At 39.0% G+C, this 16,496-nt stretch overlaps 1 protein-coding gene and 1 long non-coding RNA gene across 2 annotated transcripts; one reads left to right on the top strand and one right to left on the bottom strand.

Moving 5' to 3' along the window:
- The first annotated feature begins 1,222 nt into the window (after positions 1 to 1,222).
- Positions 1,223 to 1,830, top strand: LOC309491606. Its single transcript, XR_014203210.1, has 3 exons — positions 1,223 to 1,309; positions 1,434 to 1,501; positions 1,773 to 1,830. It is a non-coding gene; the product is annotated as an uncharacterized lncRNA (long non-coding RNA).
- A 5,029-nt stretch (positions 1,831 to 6,859) lies between these two features.
- On the bottom strand, positions 6,860 to 15,262 carry LOC309491607 (uncharacterized protein; the record flags this gene model as incomplete). The annotated part of the gene is made up of 17 exons (XM_082190670.1): positions 6,860 to 6,982; positions 7,121 to 7,310; positions 7,880 to 8,032; positions 8,122 to 8,304; positions 8,382 to 8,494; positions 11,311 to 11,438; positions 11,581 to 11,780; positions 11,920 to 12,064; positions 12,207 to 12,297; positions 12,390 to 12,568; positions 12,649 to 12,881; positions 13,142 to 13,243; positions 13,324 to 13,493; positions 13,654 to 13,849; positions 14,406 to 14,483; positions 14,582 to 14,696; positions 15,161 to 15,262. 17 exons carry the CDS (start codon positions 15,260 to 15,262, stop codon positions 6,955 to 6,957), a joined length of 2,406 nt encoding a protein of 801 aa, XP_082046796.1. The 3' UTR covers positions 6,860 to 6,954.
- Positions 15,263 to 16,496: the final 1,234 nt, after the last annotated feature.

Below are 16,496 nucleotides of genomic sequence, written 5' to 3'. Positions count from 1 at the left end.
GAATGGCCAAATAACTTTATCACATGAATTAATTATAGTACAATTAGAGAAAAAAACAATTCAGCTAATATTTACCTTTAGAAGAAATGTAATCACATATGAATCCTTTTCTTCATTTCCCAGAAAGCTCAACTTTGCTTTGAACAGCTCATGAAATCTACAACAGAAACAGTAAAGTGAGATCAGGAATGACTCAGAGAGGAATACAGTGATCTATATTGTCTAATGACAGGCTCACCTTTGATGGTAGATTTGTGGATACTCTCTCAATATTTGCTGAGATCTGAAGTAAATGAATCGACACGAATCACTCTTATTTATTCCAGACCAATACCAACAGAAAATAAAAGGATCTCTTACTGTGAAAGCTGATCTGAGGTCAGCAGTGGTTTCAGAGCTTCTAGAAGTTTCTGTAGATTGAACAGGCCAACATTAGCCTGAGCTCCTATACTGTACCGGCCCTCGTCATCAGACGTGTTGGGGACAAAATCTATACAGAGGAAACAATGCTGGAGCAATAACACACATTTAACAATAAAAATATTATATGTTATTATTATGGCTGTCTGTTTCACTTTAACTTATTAGAATATAATGAAGTAAAATAAAACAAGTAATGGATTAAAAAAATTATGCAATTAATCATGCCCCTCAACCCATGTATATATAAGTATATACAAAATTTATAGTAGATCTAAAGTAGCTTACTATTCATACAATGTTCCACTTTTGCAGTATTGTATATATAATATATGTATGCGTGTGTGTGTGTTCTCGTATATGGTTTAGGAGGACACAAATGTGTATAATGACAACGTAAACATCTTCACACTTCCTGTGTCCTCATAGGTTTAGGGGTAGGGTTAATATACAGAGTCCCTCTGTGTGTGTGTGTGTGTGTGTGTGTGTGTGTGTGTGTGTGTGTGTGTGTGTGTGTGTGTGTGTGTGTGTGTGTGTGTGTGTGTGTGTGTGTGTGTGTGTGAGCGAGCGAGCAAGTGAGTGTGTGAATGTGTGCCTGTTTTAATGAACATGTATAAAAAGACATACCTAGATAGTCCTTAATTGTTTGCCATGCACTCCATACTTAGTTTGACATCTGATTTCTTCAAAACCACAGGGTCAACAGGGAAGAGAAAGCGGAAGTCAGGCATGTTTTGCATTTGTCAGGTTTTTTTAATGATATTGTTATTTGTAATAAATTCTATGATGAGCAAGACCGTTTCTGAATTGTTTGCCTTTTTTTAGTGGATATATGTATTTTTCTATCCCACAGAGGCAGAAATGGATAAAAGCAAAAGAAAACAAAAAAGTAAGTTTAAATGACTTAATACATTTGCATTCAGACTTGATATTTGATCATTTTGATGTGAATGCTTGACCTGGATATGTTAATGATGTTGTTGTGTTCCTAATCTGAGTTTTGATGCCTTCAGATTGCTCCTACCACACAGGCCTGGGTATTTATCCAATTAGGAGTGCTCTGAAAGAAAGAGTGAGAAAGGTAAGACATGCATAACTGAACACCATACTACTCTTTATTTGTTCTATTTACGTCAAAATAAAGTCAAGATGTTAAGTTAAAATACCCGTCAATCACAGAAGTAAAGATGGCAAATAGTCAAATAATGTAAATATTGTATAAAGTATATACTACAGTCTCTTGACTAAAATACTTTAAATATCATGGTAAAACATGAAACAGGAAACATGGTGGCTGTTACCAAAGCCTGATGCAAAAGAATTGTAAGCATGTATTGTTGTTCCTGTCATAGGGCCAAACAGAATTACTTATTGACTGGGAGCCTTGTGAAGCATGGTATGTGATCTACTATATGACAAATACAGAAATAAGATTGCTCTGACTCTCTATTTCACTCTCACTCTTACACATGTTTTGAAGTCAAACGCTTTTACCTAGACCTGTTTTGAAGAATGTGCAAATGTGTTTGAAGTTAACATTCCCAATCTAATAATTGAAATATCACATGTAACGTCATTCTTTCCCTTCTGTTTTCAGTGGGAAACAGTGGACTCCTACTTGGGAGCCCAAGGAGTCATTTGTTTAAGTTTTTTAATTTTGTTCATTTTGTAATATATGTAGTTTTATTTATTTTTATTGTACATTCCATATTCAATAACTTTTTTTATAGTAATTTTGTTATATTTCTATTCAAAATAAAGTGTTGTTTACAAGCCCTGAGTTGAAGATGGTAGATGTTCAACATTTTCTGCCATTTCAGAACTGGATAATTCAAGAATGCCTAACATACAGAAACAGGTTCTTCTTTTGATATGTGGTTTATCAAGAGGTTAGTAAATTATTCAACCGAGCAAAATGTGTGCACAAATGGAAGCAGGACTCTTCATTCTCTCTATGCTGAGTAACTGACATGCTGTAAGTCAGATGCAATTTATTGTAAAAAAAAATTAAAAAAATTCCCTCACTGATGACAGTGTTAATTATTTAAAATGAATGTGCAATATCCATAATGGTCATCACAAACACGTTTCCAACCTGGCAGTTTCCAACATTCATACAATAGAAGGTGATGTAGTGTGATTATTTACAATATTTGATCATTTGTGATTGTTTTGGGGGGTTGTGTGTGTGATTGATTTAGCTGAAACTTTATATTCTTGGTGTTTTAAATGACCTTACATCTGTCCCTTTTACCAGTCACTGCTCCTGATAGGCTGATGTGGTCCCACTCCATTATTTGGTTTCAGTTCCATCAGTGGTCCTTGGTAAGGTAGATAAGTAAGTGTTGTACTGTTTTGGACATCCTCAATTTTTTACTTTACCAACTTCTGTACACCCACTGGAAAATGTCAGCTGAGCATTACATATTTGTCTCCCCCAACCAGAAGTAAGCTGAAGAAGCCGGTCTTTCTCGTGTCCCACTTCTCTGTAGAAGTACCTCTCCACTGTTTGGTCGTTGATCCTTGGTAAGTACATCTTTCACTTTCATTTCACAGCCACACAATATGTCTGTGAATGACTGTAGTAATTTAATAAGTAAGGGATCATGTGTAGAACGCCAGTCATTATATTGAAAATAACTCCCTACAAGGCGAACAGGTCTTGCTTCATTCTGAAGGGACTTATTTCCCAATAATGACTGGCATTTTGGCCATAAATCTATGTTTTTCCAATTTGATTTTTAGGCTCTCCTGTTATATTGTGGTGGTGAGACTGTAGAAGGACCGAAAAAGAAGACCCAAGACGATAAGAATGCTCCAGTGGACAGTGGTGGTGGTGGTGCCGCTTTTACCTCATGCCGCTTTTAGCACACGGCTGTCCAATCAAACAGCCTGTTAAGCCTAAACACAACCCCACACACCTGTCCACCTATCATCTGCTTGCATCCCTGTAGTTTCCATTAAATGTATATTAAATTCAATTTTTGCAAAATATTGAGATATTTTTGTCACTTTCATACATATATGCATAGAGAAGACAATAATTTTGAGATACTTTTGTCACTTTCAAATAGACAACATTCAACAAAGTACAAATTAATTAAAAGAAGCAATGTCTGTAAATGAAATTAGTATGCATTACATTAATAAATATGGAATAGTTTTTAAATTTAGTATGTTAACAGTGTTTTATTGTTAAAGGTAGTTGTGCAGTTTGTGATCGGAGTTTATTTGATGTTTGTTGATGTTTACAGTCAAAAAGATTATTCCCACTACTCCGGGTGTGCCCCCAATGTGTGTGGAGTGGACACTCTTCCTCTGATTGAATGTTCATGTATTGATAATCCATAGCATAAGTAACAATAACAATTATTTCCTTCTAACAATGACTCAGTGCGTAATTGGGTGATATTATAAAGTTCTGTAGTTTCATGCAGCCTGTTTATTGTTCTTTAGCCAAGCTGTACAGGGTGTTGCCTAGCAACAGGGGTCAGAAGTACACATTTTTTATATATTTTGTATAATTACACTTTTAATCGTTTGTCATTGAATGATGTGGTTCATATAACATAATTGCACATGAGATGGACCAATAACCGATATAATTGTAAACCATATCTTAAGTAATAAGCATAACACATTTCAGAAAGATCTGACAGTGTTTTAAGGATTCAAGCCCTTTTAAATGTGCCATTTTTTACACCTTCGGTGGGCTCTACTGAGGTAACCTGGGGTCCAGGGGCAGTAACATTTTCTCAGATGCTTCCTTCTATCTGGTTAAATATCATATGTAATTTTATTGCCACACACACACACCAGGCATATCATATGCAGAGATACAGTACAATATCATGAGTATGTCATGAACAATAATCACGACCATAAAACATAAAGATATGTGCAATTTTGGCAAAATAAATTCAGATGTATATGTTTTGCTAAATATATCCAGTTTCATAGCTAACCTGCTTTGGCAAGTCAAGGGCTCAGACTCGGATCCTCAGACAGCATGTGGACAGTAATTTTCGGGACAAACCAGTTCACTAAATAATTCTCCAACCATTGACAGAACTGGTTAGGGTTAGGGTTAGGGTTAGTCATTGTCACAAGCTATAGGCTTTTAGAAAAATATATGGTTTTGGTAGTTGAATCAGCTGTCCTTCAGTGGTAAATAGGCCAAAATGTACCACCTGTAAAGTTGGTTCCACAATCTACAATATGGGGCTATGTAAACTGTAACCCATATGCTAAAAGCCTGTGCATGTCAGTTCATATGAATTAAGACATGTTCTATCCTCCTGCTTACTTCGGTGCATCATACTGCATACATAGCCCCATATTCTATATTGATGAACTAATTCTCCAATGCATCAATCTCATCCATGCCCTCATCACCTCCAGACTGGACTACTGCAACAGTACTCTCTATGGCAGTATTTACCATGCTCCTGAAGGACCCCCAACACTGCACATTTTCTTTGTCTCCCCAATCAAACAAATTAAATGTATTATTATTATTTAATGCCTCTAGTGCTGCTCTGTATTTGCATATACACTCACCTAAAGGAAGGATTATTAGAAACACCATACTAATACTGTGTTTGACCCCCTTTCACCTTCAGAACTGCCTTAATTCTATGTGGCATTGATTCAACAAGGTGCTGAAAGCATTCTTTAGAAATGTTGGCCCATATTGATAAGATAGCATCTTGCAGTTGATGAACATTTGTGGGATGCACATTCAGGGCACGAAGCTCCCGTTCCACCACATCCCAAAGATGCTCTATTGGGTTGAGATCTGGTGACTGTGGGAGCCATTTTAGTACAGTGAACTCATTGTCATGTTCAAGAAACCAATCTGAAATTATTCAAGCTTTGTGACATGGTGCATTATCCTGCTGGAAGTAGCCATCAGAGGATGGGTACATGGTGGTCATAAAGGGATGGACATGGTCAGAAACAATGCTCAGGTAGGCCGTGGCATTTAAACGATACCCAATTGGCACTAAGGGGGCTAAAGTGTGCCAAGAAAACATCCCCCACACCATTACACCACCACCACCAGCCTGCACAGTGGTAACAAGGCATGATGGATCCATGTTCTCATTCTGTTTACGCCAAATTCTGACTCTACCATCTGAATGTCTCAACAGAAATCGAGACTCATCAGACCAGGCAACATTTTTCCAGTCTTCAACTGTCCAATTTTGGCGAGCTCGTGCAAATTGTAGCCTCTTTTTCTTGTAGTGGAGATGAGTGGTACCCGGTGGGGTCTTCTGCTGTTGTAGCCCATCCGCCTCAAGGTTGCTTCACAAATGCTTTGCTGCATACCTCGGTTGTAACGAGTGGTTATTTTTCCCTTTTCACACCATTCTTTGTAAACCCTAGAAATGGTTGTGCGTGAAAATCCCAGTAACTGAGCAGATTGTGAAATACTCAGACCGGTCCGTCTGACACCAACAACCATGCCACGCTCAAAATTGCTTAAATCACCTTTCTTTCCCATTCTGACATTCAGTTTGGAGTTCAGAAGATTGTCTTGACCAGGACCACACCCCTAAATGCATTGAAGCAACTTCCATGTGATTGGTTGATTAGATAATTGCATTAATGAGAAATTGATCAGGTGTTCCTAATAATCCTTTAGGTGAGTGTACATTTGATGTATGTTTTAAAAATATATTAATTTTTTTGACAATTGGTCAACAAAAGTTCTGAAATCATACATAAACCATTAAAACGTCCATATTTTTGATTGATTATGATATAAAGAGGTGTGCTGTGGTGAAATAAACCTAATTATGCTTATCTTAGGTGCTGTGGGAATTTTGATGCACAAGATATCTTCAACAAAAACCGTTCAGAGAGCATATTTTTGACATGTTGGTCAACAAAAGTTCTGAAATCATACACAAACCATTAAAACATCCATATTTTGATTGATTATTATGATAAAAAGAGGTGTGTTTTGAGATAAACCCAATTTCACTGACCTTACCAGCCGTGGCAAGCTTGATGTACCGGATATACTTGTAACACCTTGTACAGTATATAAGTGTTACACCCATTAATTTATGAAATGTCAGCATGTGGCACATATTTTGATTCAGGGACCTCCAGCTGCTTGTGTGTTGTCAGGAGGCAGAGCATAAGATTGGAAAAATTTTGATTTCTAGAAAGCGCTATTGTCAGTGAATGAGTAAGGTGTGATTTTACTTAGCTCATATATAAACCTTACAAGTCCAGAAAAGTGGAACAACAGTGTAACCCTGACCAGGCTCCTTTTTGCACAGGCAAAATTAAATGGGAGACCACACATGGATTAAGATACAAAAAATAGTGATTTATTACAGTAAATATATGAGATGAAAAATGAGAAATAAGCAATAATCAGTATAAATGATATGGTATGAAATAAAAGTGTGGCGTAATCAATCATATGGCAAAAAGGCGAACAAAAAGAAAACAATGTGATACAGGAGCGGAATAGCAGCCATAAAAGTCCCTCACACTGCCCAGGCTGCAATCAATCGATTACAGACACCTGCCCGGTAGCTCCTCCCTGAGAGACACAGACACAAACAGAGTAAACATTAAACATGTCCCTATTCAAACTCTGGAAAACAAATGTAGTATTAATGTTATCTTTACTCAATTTGACAGGTTACATAAATCAAGGGTATTAAAAAAAAAAAATTACCTGCACTCCTCCTCTTCATTTTCACTGGTGTCTGGACTGCTGAAATCACTTTCATTTTCCTCTTCCAGCTCTATAGCAGAGCCCCGAGGACCCAAAACAGCCTTGTATTGAAGATGCACCTCTTTCAACGTATCCGAAACTTCAGATAGACGTCTTCTGCAGAGACAGGAAAGGCCCTTGTTTTGCTTGTCTGTAAGTGAAAAGTGAAAAACATCCAAATTACCATGACATACATTTACATTAATTCATTTAGCAGACGCTTTTAGTTAAACCCACAGTAGGACAACAATATGCAAGTGCTATGACCTTTCTCAGTTTGATCTAACGCAGTACAGAAAAGTTTTTGGGTTTATTTTTTGAAGAGAAGAGTAATGTTAGTATACTAGATCAAGTGCTTTTGAAAAAGATGCATCTTCAGATGTTTCTTAATAGTGGCTACGGACTCAGCAGCTCTGGTTGAGATAGGCAGATCATTCCACCAGCAGGGAAGTCATGGTAAAGGTCTGAGAAAGAGATTTTGAGCCTCTTTAAGATGGCACCACAAGACGTTGTTCGCTTGCAGAGCGCAAGTTTCTGGATGGCACATACCCACCTTGCTTTATAATATTTGTTATAACTCATCAAAATTAGATGGTCAGTGTAATGTTTTTCAACTGCTTTCTAGTAAGATATGTCTGTTGTTAGGTAAAGTTAAAGTATGGTGTCCTTAACACCATTACTTCCTTGTTTGATTGGTATGGTTACAAAGATGAAACTTGCCTTCCTCTGAAGTCTTTCTTTTAAGAGTTGCCTGCAACTTCTGCAACCATGAGCAGTGCTGGGCCATCTCCTGAACAAGTATTGTCCTTTCCTCCTCCAGTCTCATTTTCAGCATGGCTTTGTTGAAAATTTTTAACTTGTCTTCGATTTGTGCTACAACAGAAGTAAAGAAAATGTATAAATAACAATTTTGACTTGAATCTTTACAAAATAAATCAGATGCCTCAGGAAACTCTGCTTACCGCTGCCATGAACCTCCCACGGCCATGTTGGGGATGGGTTGTCTCCTGATAGTGACTGCTCCACTTCATTTAGATCAATTGCCATGGCAGGCTCATGACTGTTATATGTCTCTATGTCTTTCAACAGCAGTCTCTTGCTCTCAGCAATTTTTCTCCGCAGGCGGTGACGGAACTTGCCGCTATCTGTAAAGACAAGCAGAAGGTATAAAAAAATGACCAAAAATACAGTGAGCAATTATCTATAGACAATGTAATTCTACCATTTTGGCGGTATAGAGCCTGCTTCCGCTGCCTCACGTTAAGGTAACGTCCCTCAATGGACTGCTCTAGGGAAGTACCTGTTGTATCTGGAAACACAACACAAAAACACAGGCTTACAGAGATAGTGGCATGCAGTATAGTAAGCAGTAGACAGCTTAAATATCATGATCTATGATCGCCGCCAATGAGGAAGCACAAAGTGAAACATGTTATTGGTTCAAACTAGGGATGCACCGATCCACATTTTTTCACTTCCGATCCGATCCCGATACCTGAATTTGGATATCGGCCGATACCGATACTATTCCGATACCAGAGCTGTGTTTGCTTTAATATTATTATTATCATTATTGTTTATTTTATATGATGCTGAAATAAACTCCTCTCAACAGGCAAGTATGATATGTAGGCCTACATATTTATGCATGTATGGTAAGTATAAGGTCAGAAAAGGAAGTCAGAAAAACAGTAAATCCTGTTAACAGGAAAAATCCCATTCTGAAAACAAATATGCAACTGTAGGTCATGTCAATATTTATTACATTCCCAAAATGTCAAATACTTGAGTCTTGAAATATAAGAAAAGTGCAAGTGTAAACATCTTACACACACACACACACACACACACACACACACACACACACTCTCTAAAGGGTGATCCTCGCTCCGATGCTGTAACTCTCTCGATGAATGCTCGATCAACATCAGCCATGTGCAAACAGACAAGCGGATTTCGCCTCAGACGCGCGTCAATTTCGCTTCAAAGTTTTGCTTTTTACGAGCGTCAATTTCGCTCTGGGCGCGCGAATGGATTCAAAATATTCAAGCGTCCAACTAGACGCGGCAGACGCGAATTTGACGCGCTATTCGCGTTTGGTGTGAACGGACAGTAACGTGGTGCTTTTTTAAATGTTTGATTGCATTCGTTGTGTTGTACGACGCGAGGGAGCTTCAACGAGCTCTGAATTACGGCTTTGCAAACATTGCATTTTGCTGTCTTGCTCTGCGGTGTTTCCAGTGTGAAGAATTTCCACACAGCGGCCGCAAACTGCGGAATGGATTTCCTGAGCGGTGGCGTGTCTCATAACTCTGTGTCTCATTGAGCCGCGCCTCCGTTCAGGAAATCCATTCCGCAGTTTGCAGCCAGCTAGCAGACTAGCCGGCGGGAATCACTTTTGGAGTCATTTCAGCAGACAACGTTAAAGCGCAGACATGACTCAAGGATATCGGATATCTCCGCAGGTTGGATCGGGAAAATCCGATACGTGAATTACGCTGGTATCGGTCCCGATACCGATACTGGATCGGATCGGCCCCATCCCTAGTTCAAACTTACCACCAGCTGCCCATTTCCTCACATCAGACACCCACACTGCTTCATCAGTGCAAGCCAAGCTTTCTTTAAGCTCCGCTAGACTTGCTGTCTCCTCCTGAAGCCTCTGGCAAGTCTAATTCGACAGTTAAACAATACAGTTACACAAAGCTACACAATAACCACAAATTGAAACCATTTACAGAGAACACTCCTTCACATATCTTGCAGACAATGCCCGATGCAGTGTTGTGAATTTTTTGTAGTTCCAGGCCATAGCATGGATTGTAAGCATATCCACACGTGCTGTTGAGAGTAAATGTTGAGTGAAAATCATGCAATAAAGCAATAAAAAAAATTACATTAGAAGAGAAATTCTACAATTACCTCCTTTCGACATAGCCTGGGTTTCCCCATACTGCCTTGAGCAGCGCGATTTTATTCACGCTGCAAGGTAGTCTGGCTACCATGGGCTAATTTTTCCCCTGAAATAGGGAACCAATCACAGAACGGGGAGGGAGCAGCAAGACGATGACGAAGTATATGCGACACACCGAAGCAGTTTGTTTATCTATGGATCCAACATGACAGACGTAAAAATATATGCATATTTAGTTTAGCAAGCATCTCATCTACAAAAATATGCCTGTATTTCAAGTTGATAAAATAATTTAAAATCCACATCAGTTTATTTGTGCCGACGCGCCACCCCTCCCAGGATCTATAACGTTACCTAGGCTACTTCCACTTTTAAAAATTCATCATAACCGCGCGCGCGATCTGCTTGCAGTCGTCGAGATGGATGCTGAGGAGTTGAAGAAAAGAATAGCTAGTGGAGATTGTAAAGTTGTCGACAATACGTCATCAAAAATCAAGTCCAGTGTGTGGGAGAAATTTGGAGTTATCTGAAGAAAATATTGTAAAAAGCTTTGCTGCAAACATTTTCGTGTTGGATAGCCGCAAATGTGGAACTTCATCCCTGAGGAAGCACGCAGATAACTGGTAACAAAGCCGTTCTATCGAACGGTATTTTTCATATTTAACACTGTTAGTATGTGTGGTGTGCAGGGCGTGTTTGAACCCAAAATTGTCAGATGTAGGCTAGACGAAATTGCGTGGCATATAGTGGTGTAGCCGCGTCTGTTCGATTTGTGTGGTAACGTTAGCCATGTTCTTAATGTACCGGCCTTTTGACAGCTTCGGCTGAAGTTGTCCTTGTGTTAATTGTCGTGTAACTTCTGTATGACCTGGCAATAAACATTTTTGTAAGTGTCTATAATGTGATAGTCTAAACTGATTTTATTTCGGGTGCGGGTCGGGTGTCGGTTCTATTTTAAGCGGGTCGGGTGCGGATTTACAAAATCGGACCCGTGCAGGACTCTCTGGTGTACACATAAATCTCTGACCCATCGTCGTCTTCTTCGTTGAATATCTGTCGCTCTACTTACGTCATCTGGTATAATTTGAAACGATTGGCTATAAGCTACGTACAGGCGCATTTGATAGACATTTGTAGCGCCCAATAAACGGCTCTGGGCATTCGTAAACCACGCCTCAAATACGAGAAAATGAACATGTAGTATCCAGACCACGTCTCAAAGAGAAAGTGGTCTGACGTTAGCCAGGCTACTTTCGACATGTATTTAGTTGTTAAGGCACAGCGGGAGAGGTAGCTGTTCACCTGTTCAACTTCCTCCCCTGCAGTTGACCCTGCTCCTTCTTGGTTTTTGCCACTCCATGTAATCTAGAAGAAGGCATGTAAGGGATAATGTAATGTCCGCCGATCATATCGGATAATAAGTAACGACAAGGCGAACCGGACCCTGACGCACAGCAGAGGGACTTATTTTCCGATGATAGTTAAACATAATAAACACTGAACATACCTCACACTTAGAGGAATGTGCTGTAGCGTGCATGACGCTTAGGAAAGGCCTGGTTGATGTTAGCCCCTGGAGATCAGGAAGGATGTTTGCTGATTTGTGTAAATATGGCCAGTATTTACACATTACATCCATGGCGATAAACCTTGGCTTTAAACTCATCAACTCCTTGTGCAGATACATGGGGTAGGCAAAGATTTCACCTAGGGATTTAAAAATTATTATTGTACATTCTGAAGAGATCATAATGGGAAACTCAACCAAGCAGGGGTATATAAGCTGCATACAAACAACAACAATACAAAGTTACATTTAACAGCAAACAATTTATTATAATCTCACCTCTGAACATATTGAGCGCTTTAAGGAGGAAACCATGCCGACACACCGCAACCTCCATGCCCTCTTCGTCCAACTTGAAGGTCCTCCTAGAAGTCTCCTTCGCTGCTGTCCACGAGGAGCTCCCACATCTGCCTTGTCCAGGTAGCTGTGATGTAAATGAAACACACTATAAACATACTGTATATACTCCTTGTAATTTGAAGCTGAGGGCAGTTTTTTCACCAATGCAAATACAATCTGGGCTGTAAAAGCATACTAATTATATTAAGAAATAATTTGAAACCTGCCTGTTTCACAGCTTTATGCAGGACATCAACAAATGTTGACACAGATGTGTCTTCTGCAATAAATGCTCCTTCAAAAAACGAAGAGTCGGAGCTGAGGAAGAAACCAAACAGAACATTAATCTATGCTGAATATTAAATATAAAAAAATCCAGATCAATCTATACTGGAAGAAAAAAATATCACCTTCCGCTTCGGAGAAACCGGTATAGCGTCCTGTTGCCATCCACAGAGATTGCCAGCATGTCTGGGGTGCAAGCAGGGCAGGTGAAAGGTGCACCGCAGGACATGCTGTCTTCCTCAAAAGCACAATATGAAAATTCGAGGAAGCTGCGCTGCAGCGTGTCCCCGCACACTGGTCCTGACTGAAAGATGCATTATATTAAATGTTACTTTGGAGATGTCTACATATGGTAAAGAATTCTATAATATGGTGAATACTTACCCGCCCACCACACTTTGTACGGTGCTCCAGCAGCTTTGCCAAGGCTTGTCTGGACAGTGCCGGAGCGATGACTTTTAGTTCCCTCACACTGCTGAAAAGGTTGAGGGAATACAAAGTGGAAGAGCTGGTGGAAGCTGGCCAGTATCCACTGTTTATGAGGTCCATGAACTCTGGAGCCCACTGCTGCTGGCATGTTTGGCATGCAAACAATGGCTGGTGCATGTCATAACGCCCTTGGGTAATAAGAAAACAAACCCATGAATACCTGAGTTTTTAGAAACAATCAGCTGGCACACCTTAAGACACTTGGGCTACATCTTGAGTAGAATCACACCAGCATAGTTCAAATAAGTATATATTTTTTGGTTTATCATAATGACAAGATGTATTCTGTCGTTTTAGTTAAAGTACTATTATTTTCATTTTAAAGCAAAGGCAAAAAAAGGGGGAAACAGCTGAATATTCAAAAAAGATCAGAGTTTAGAAATATTACCATTGATGGAAATTAAAATGACTGCTTTGCCAGGTGACACAGTTATGCTGGGGACTTCACAGGGACATTTTTGAGTCACTCTCACCGTTGGCAAAATACAAGCTAGCAAAGGAAAGATAAACACAAAATTAGCCTACTAGATTTATTACATAAGAGTACAAAAGAGTTTTGCAATTACCTACCTTGGTCGTGTGAGCTGTATCCTCCCTCCCCTCTAACAAAATATTTAGATGGGGGAATAGCTTTAAAAAAGCCCTCAAGGACTGACTCCCTATCGTGGAGTGGCCATCTTCTGTGAGTCTTGCTATCGCAGGTTTCACAGAACCACTGGTCTGGCAGACACTCTCTGCATCTAGGAACGAAATAAATGAACCAATATAGTCATTGAACCAACTCTTTAAAACAGCCCTGACTCCACCATAAACGTGCAGTTTATCCGAAACATGAAGACATCAATTAGTGATGCACTCTAAAAACCTACAAAGTATGAAAGAACATTAATGAGATCTCACCTAACAACTGCAGGCTTGCAGCAATGGCTACAAAATGGTTGGCCAACATCCTGAGTTTGGATGAGGCATTTAAGGTGGAATGGCCTTGCCTCCTTCCATCTTTGTGAGGCTTGCTGCAGCCTGAAAGCCCATGATGATGATGCCCTCTGGATTTCAGGGGAGTCCGACATAGCAGAGAGGCTCTCCATGTTTTTTTCTGCAAAGACAAATATTAATTTAATTGACAAAGGACCATTTCTATGCAGACCCATGATTTCATAAAAATGGGTAAATATATTGCCAATGCTTTCAGTAACATAAATTTCAGAACTTTTCCAAATCAACTTTCCAACAATCTAGGGCCAAATTCAGCATACTTTGAAACATGTATCAGGGTAAATTGTATGAACGTGAAAATTGAGACGTAATTCCATTGGGACAAAATTGAAAATACTAAATGTGTGATTGAAACTACCAAAAAAGTGGTTCAATAATAGGACTCAGGCCATTGTGGACACAATTTGTGGCTTTGATGATTTATAAGCAGTTGATGTGGGTACAACTGACCCTTCGCTAAGCCACGTCCGATACCGCCACAGGCCAATTCATGCCTTAGCAGGCCTTAACTAGGCACGGGAGGTCTGGCAAGCTTTCGAGTTTTAACATTTTATGCCAGAATTTTACATGAATCCAGGATTTGGGTGAACCCTGCTTTCAGAACTGCCTCAGAAAATTACCTAAAAATAATTCAAATGTATTCGACCATATTTTACCAAATTCCACTTGAGGATCAAGACTGGCTGCAGGAAGATCTTCAGTGAGCAGGTAGTTCCCGATCTGGTTGTGTGTAACTACAACAGAGCACACAGAGAAATAAAACCAAGTTAGACCACCAACACAACTTGATTTATTGACATGATGTGTAACCAATTACTATTATTATTATTACCGGTAGCTGAGGCTTTGGGCCGCCCTCCACGCCTCCCCCTTGGCTTGCCACGCCCTAAACACACCCTTTTTGGGATTGGCGGAGGGGGAACTTGCCTCTGCTCCTCGGATTCTTTCTGGGGGTTGAAGTGAAAATCATGATTAGGCTGTTAAATATATTTTTAACAAAAGATGCAATGGATATGAAAAAAAAAAAAAACTCTTATCATAAACTTTATACCCTATATATTTTGAGGTGGAAAAACAATTTCAAGAAAGAATCCTTGATCAATGCATTCAGTTTGGCTGGACCAAGGAGTTCAAAAGTAAAAACCAACTCTATACCCCTTTCATAAAAATGTTTGACAATTGAGAGCAGCTAGATACAATCACAGACTGAATGAGTCTGAGGTACCTAGGCTTATATAATAGTCTACAAGAGTGATTATTATAGCCTAAATATTTCTTCAACCATTAAGGTACAATGGATTTTTTTGTATGTGGTAATACATAGAATAGGACTAGGACCCAATGTAGGCACTCTACTTCATTGCATCTGAAAATTAATTTTAAAAAAAATAAACGCCTAAAAAACACCTACCCTGGCTTCAGTCAGAACATGTTCTAAGCTCATTTCAAGAGCCATCTGTCTCCCCTCCATGTAATTGTCATCTTGACAATCGGTGACACGTGTAGTGGTCATCACAGAAACGAGGGGCAGACAGAAAAAGAAGGACAGACACAGAGATGGACAGACAGAGATAAGAGACACAGACAGAAATGAGAGACAGACCGAAAGACAAACAGTGCACAAATCCAGAGAGGTTGGCGCTTAAAAGGGCCTTTGGTTGTGGTGGTGTAATGATAATCTACTAGTAGGTGGGTAATGTTGGAAGAATCTAAAAACAAAAACAAAAAAACACTTGTTTACGGGGAGGGAGTTAATGGGACCGAGACAATGAAATTACTTAACAATGGATAAAATATAACATTTTTGTGACTGTTATGCACAGAGCTAAATATACCTTTTTTTAATGAGCACTGAAGTGCTCAATTAAAAAACTAAAATGGACTTGGTTCTGTTCACTCTATTTTCTTTAGCGAATTTTTTTCTATTTTCTCTATTATCTTTTATTTCATATTGAAAAATTGTGATTAGCCCCAATAGTAGTTATGAATTTGTATAGTTTATTATGGATTTATGTGGGTGTTTATTATATAATTTTGCGTGGATTTTTAACAATGATACGTTAGGCTGTAAAACTAACCAATCTGGCAACACCGTTCTTCATTCTGAACATTTAATGTTGGATAATAATTGTGGCCTAATGTAATACTGAAAATCGTATATTCCCCTATGATTGTAGGCTACCTTACATGATTATATATGCGACAAAAATGAACTTGAATTCAATTAACGTTAGCTAACTTTGCTAGCCTGCAAAAATCGATATTTTGGTGCAGAAAGCTATAAAGTCTTCGATCATTTATCGTCATAAGAATGAAATGGCCACCTTACAAAGTTTCTAAACACAACTTCTTGTCCTAATTCAACAGTTTTTGATGTGTAAATGTAAGAATAGTATCCATCTCTATTAATTAACTCTTCTACTTACCGAGTGGAAAATCGCAATGGACCTTGGGATCGACCCATACGGTGACGTCAGCGTTATTAATTAGAGGATTTAATAATAATAAAAAATACAAATAAAACTGATTAATTGAACACAATCGTAGCATATGATATATATATATATATTTATTAAAATCAGCAAACCTCCGATAAAAATACGTTTTTATCCAGCATGCTCTAGTTAAAGCAGTCAGCGTCCTAACTTACCTATGACAAGAAAATGCTTAAACTGCTTACTTGCACGCGCCTTGGAGCGTTGTTAAACTCATCTTTTAATGCCGTTTTACCTGCAGTTGAGCGTTGG

Source organism: Leuciscus leuciscus (assembly GCF_965113295.1).
Source record: "Leuciscus leuciscus genome assembly, contig: HAP1_SCAFFOLD_385, whole genome shotgun sequence".
Classification (NCBI taxonomy): Eukaryota; Metazoa; Chordata; class Actinopteri; order Cypriniformes; family Leuciscidae; genus Leuciscus; species Leuciscus leuciscus.
This window is presented reverse-complemented; position numbering and strand designations above follow the sequence as displayed.